Here is a 4854-nt window from a genome sequence, read left to right as displayed (position 1 = left end):
CTGCCATTTTGGTCCTTTATCATGCCCATCTTTGCATGAAATGTTCCCTTCATATCTCCAATTTTCTTGAAGAGATCTCTGGTCCTCCCTATTCTATTGTTTTCTTCTATTTTTTTGCATGAACATTGGTAGCACGCAAAAGAACTATACGCAAAGTATCTCTTAACTAGATACAATCAACTCACACAAAGGCTGATCCCGTTAAGAAATGAATTAAGAGGACAGAGGAAGACTCCCTATGCAATTTTTCAAAGAGCATGGACTTTTGACTCCAAGGAGAATACCTTTGATGTAGCCTCGCTCCCGCAGGGCCTGGAGTGTTGGCCGCCTCAGCAGAAACTTTCGAAGCTTGTTGCGGACTTTGTTGGCATCGCAGTCGGAGCTGAGGGAGCTGGTTGAATGCCAAGAGGCTACAGAGGCAAAAACGGCCATTTTAGTGAAGGAATACAGAGAGGGCAAACTTCTCTTTCAAGACAATTTTAGGAGCTTTTCACCCATGATGAGTCCTTGCCCAGATTCTTTGATGTGGATATATAATTAATATTAGCTGGAATGTGAATTCAGTTCAGAAATGACCTCCTCCTGTTTTCTGTCCTGTATAAACATCATTCACCAGTCTGCACAAGTAGCACAAGAGCAATTGTGAAGGTCTTTGCAGTTATGTATGAAAAAACCTTTGACAATAGCTTTGGGCACCACATGTATCTGGGAAATTCAATGGATAATCTAGCCAGCATGGCAGGCGTGAGACAAGGGTGTCTCCATTACTATGATCATGGGCAGCGGGAGGTACAGCACTGCAGGATTAACAGACCAGCTGAAAGGAGCAGTGGGACACTTCTGTTCTGGGTCTTCCTCCAACTAGGTGGTCCTCTCTGCCTGTCTTACCACTGTACTCTCAGGTCTGGTGCTCCTGCTATTAAATGTCAGTTCAGTACTTCCTTGTCCAACATTTAACTGCAGATAAGCAGGTTGATCTAACGTACATTCCTGACAGTTGGGTGGGGGAAGACAGAGAGGGGTCAGTCTGGCCAAGCTCTGCTCTCCTGGACACTTCCTGCCTTGAGGATCAGGGAGGGTGGGGTTTGCTGTGTCAGCAGAATGCTGTCTCCTCTAGGCTCCCAGTCTCATTGAGTGTCACTCTGGAGTGGTTCTACCTTGCATTGTGTACTTGGGACTGATAAGGGATTCTGCCGCCCCACAGTTATATCTCCTGCCCCACAGTTCTTCAATATCCCTGCCTGAGCTGACTGAGATGGTCCCATATGTAACATTGAAGACCGCAAGTTTACTATCAGGATATTTTGGGGCATGTTGTCAAAAGCTTTCCTGAAGATATCAAGAGACATGATGTACACAGTATTTCCACAGTCCACCAGGGAGGTTACCCAATAGATGGCCTAAAACATGTAGGAGGGCACATGCTTGATCTGATTTCCTTGACTAGTCAGGAGGGTAGTGGGGGAGCTAACATCGATTCACTGTCCTAGTTGGATCACTTCCTACTGAGCTTTAGACTCACAGAGGCCTTTCCCCTCTGCAAGGCTGGGGGACCTAGTAAATGGTCTGTCCACAGAGGGTAACAGATCCCAGAGGACTGTGGGAGATTTTCCTGCTGGTTTGACTGGCTGTCCTGTTAAAGGCCCAGGTCATTCTGTGGAATGCAGACATAATTTGGGCAGCTGACATGATTACATTCAACCACCTTCTCCCTCAGATCAGCCATTTCCTTGTTATATACCTGAGCTGAGGGCAATGTACAAGAGAGTGAATACCTAGAATACAGGTAGAAGAAAACTTGACCAAACACAACTCAGAGCTCATTATTGAGTCTACTATTTGATGGTAAAGGGAGTGGCAAAAAGCAAGTTCTTTTCCACCCAGTGTTGTCTAGCAGAGCTTTTCCAAAGGTTTATGACCTGCTACATTTCAGGCCAACAAAAGAAATGATGGAACACTGGGCAGCATGCCACACCATGTTTGTGCAGCATTTTGAAGAGAAAGATGTTCACATCTGCCATGAATTGGACACCACAATCGATGCGATTCCATTAGCAGAGGTGCCCACAGCATTGCCTGGTCCAGTTTTATTGGATGAATTCCACTTGTTGAGTTCCAAGGAGGTGCACATGTTGTTTGACCAGTTCCAGTTGACTACTTGTTTACTTGTCTTCATGACTTATTACATCTAATAGGAAGGGGATATCAGGCTGGAGCCAGGAGATCACAAAGTCTTGCTTGAAAGAAGTGGAGTTGGCCTCCTTATAGCAGGTAGTAGTAATGAGGTCATCCCTGAAAAAGCCTAACCTGGATCCAGGTGACGATAGCAGCTAGGTCTACAGCAAACATTCCCTTCCTGGGCAAAGTGCTTGAGCACATAGTTGCTGGTCAACTGAACAGGAAGACACAAGCTGCACCCACTGCAGGGTGGGGTAGGCTTTTTTCCCAACAAAGGCTCTGCATGTATGTGTGGGGCAGAAGCTGAAACTGATTTTCAGCTTTGGCTACAGGGCAGTATAGAAATGATGATGGTGGTGGTGGTGGTGATGATGATGAAATAGAGGAGAGACAGGAAGACTCCCAAGTAAACTAGGAAAAAAGATTTTCATGTTCTCTTGATATTATGCTATCTCTAAGTGATTAAAATTTTACAAATCATATCAAGAAGTCTTCAATTTTGAAAATTTACTTCTCTCTCAAAATTGTCTATTTGTAGAAAAATATAATTCATATAAGAACTTTTGCCAGAATTTATATGTGCATGACATTTCAGCTCTCGTTAAAAGCAAACACATTTCTGAGTTCAGTTTCACATCAAGCAACCTATTCAACAGTTACAGTGATTGGGTTTGCACAACACAACAACCTGCTGTGGCTTCTAAGCCGAAATGGATGGTCATGTTATGCAACCCAGGACTGTCAGGGTAGCTTATTTTGGCTTTAAAGCCATCCCGACAAGCCATAGCCTGTAGTTGTGTTTGTTTTACCCAAAAGGGATGGCTCTGCAATGGGTGATGCCCGACTACATGCAAGCCTCTTTGCAAGAGCAGCAAAATTACTGGCCGCTCTTGCAAGGTGGCTAATAGGCCAGCACCATGGCCAGCCTCCTACAGGGAGCATGGAGGGAAGCTCCACCCAGCTTCATCACTCTCTGCTCTTTGTCACAGCATGCCCAGAAGGGCTTGCAGTGTTAGTGGGGAGCAGGGATTGCTTCTGCCAGCTGGCTCCCACACCTCCCACTGCCACCGTGAGTGCTTTCAGGCATGCAGCAGCCATGGGGAACAAAGATAGGAAGCTGGTGGATAGCTGCCTGAAGCAGTCCTGGCTCCCATGCTTGATGGTTTGACAGATTGCTGAGGGAATCTTGTCCTTCTCGCAGTGATGGAGGGGCTGCAGGAGAAGACTTTGTTCCTTCCTCAGTGTCCCCTGGGGTTCCTGAGGGAGGGCCAAGATGGGAAGGAGGTGAACACAGATCCATGATATGCCTGATCATCTGTTGGGCAGAACACGGGACTGTAAGTGATTAAGTGTGGTTTATGCCACAGTGTGGGTTAAGGTCGAATTTGTGCCACCCACTGAATATTAACACTGATGTGAAATCTTCTCACCTTCTTTCTCTTTGCTGCTTCCTACTTGTTCCTTAGATCTGAAGTCTGCTGAATTTTCTTCATTGCTGTCATGACGGAAGTCTGTCACCTGCAAAAAAAATACAGAGTAACCCATGTCACACCAACCACAATACAGTGACTTTTGCCTTTCTGAAGTGACACAGGGTGCTTCCAGACAGATGGCCCTGAAGCTGCCAGTCATAAGGCACTGTGTGGCTCACCTTTCCCTCTTTAATATGCATTTCTGTGAATTAAAAAAATGTATTGAGAGGGAAATCAGGAAAGGGTTGCAAATGAAACCTCTTTGATATCCTTTCTGTGAATAAGGGGGGCAGTGGCACCATCCAAGCCTCACTTGGAAGCACTCTTGGTGTATGGTCCCTCATGTGTACAGGTCATAAAATAAACTCTACATGACTAGACTGTGACTGGGTTTGCATGACAGACTGATCCCTTGTGGTTGACAAGCACAGCGGGTGGTCACTTTATGTGAACCTGTACCACTGCCCACAGGGCAGCTTATCTGAAGGCAACAAGCCTCTCTGATAGCCCATGGATTATTCTGAGAGTTTTGTACCCACACTGGGCTGCCATGTGGTCAGAATCTGGGTGACCAACTCCATTGTGAGGACAGGGAAGTAGTAATCATTCTTGTTCAGGGCAGCAGCAAGTCCCTTATATGTATACATTATATGGCAGACTCATTCTATGTTGCTGGCATTTAAGATCTATTTATATCTCTTTTGGGCTTGGACTTATTCTACTTGATGATCAAACTGTTCTTGCAGCAGTAAGTCCCAAAAACAGGTAATAATTTAGACCTGTTCTAGACAATTGAAAGCATTGGTTTACAACAGTATGGGGATTTTAACAGTAGATAATTTACAGGTGTAAGATGCAGCCTCATAAAGATGAGAAACCAGATCATTTAGAAATAGGCTGAAAAAAAAGAGGGGCACAATACAGTCCTGCCTAACAACTCAAGTAATAAAATTGGGTATCAGATTTGTCCCTACTGCCCACATTGTACTTGTCTGGACGTTTGGTTATATAACCAACTAATAAGAAATAATATCCATTTGCCTATAGAGGTTTAGTGTTACTTGAACCACAGTAACTGCCATGGGAGCAGGTTATTATTATTTATTATTATTATAACATTTCTATGCCGCCCCTTGCCGAAACCTCGGGGCGGCTTACAACATGATAAAATACATTGAAATACAATAGTACATAATAAATTACC

General features: G+C 44.7%; 1 protein-coding gene across 2 annotated transcripts in view; it reads right to left on the bottom strand.

Moving 5' to 3' along the window:
- Nucleotides 1-4854, bottom strand: part of ARHGAP27 (Rho GTPase activating protein 27) — a 59672-nt gene that overhangs the window by 7090 nt on the left and 47728 nt on the right. Inside the window, exons 13-14 of one of the 2 annotated variants that reach the window (XM_044418755.1) lie at nucleotides 3609-3696; nucleotides 285-410 (exon numbers count right to left, since the gene is read on the bottom strand). In XM_044418755.1, coding sequence (XP_044274690.1) covers nucleotides 285-410; nucleotides 3609-3696 — 214 coding nt within the window. Of the gene's footprint in view, nucleotides 1-163; nucleotides 411-3608; nucleotides 3697-4854 lie in introns of those variants that run through there. The other variant, XM_044418754.1, reaches the window with a different exon arrangement.

Source organism: Varanus komodoensis, unplaced genomic scaffold (assembly GCF_004798865.1).
Source record: "Varanus komodoensis strain SLA01 unplaced genomic scaffold, ASM479886v1 scaffold92, whole genome shotgun sequence".
NCBI classification, from domain to species: Eukaryota; Metazoa; Chordata; class Lepidosauria; order Squamata; family Varanidae; genus Varanus; species Varanus komodoensis.
Note: the sequence above shows the minus strand (reverse complement) of the source record. Positions and strands in the feature narration are given on the sequence as shown.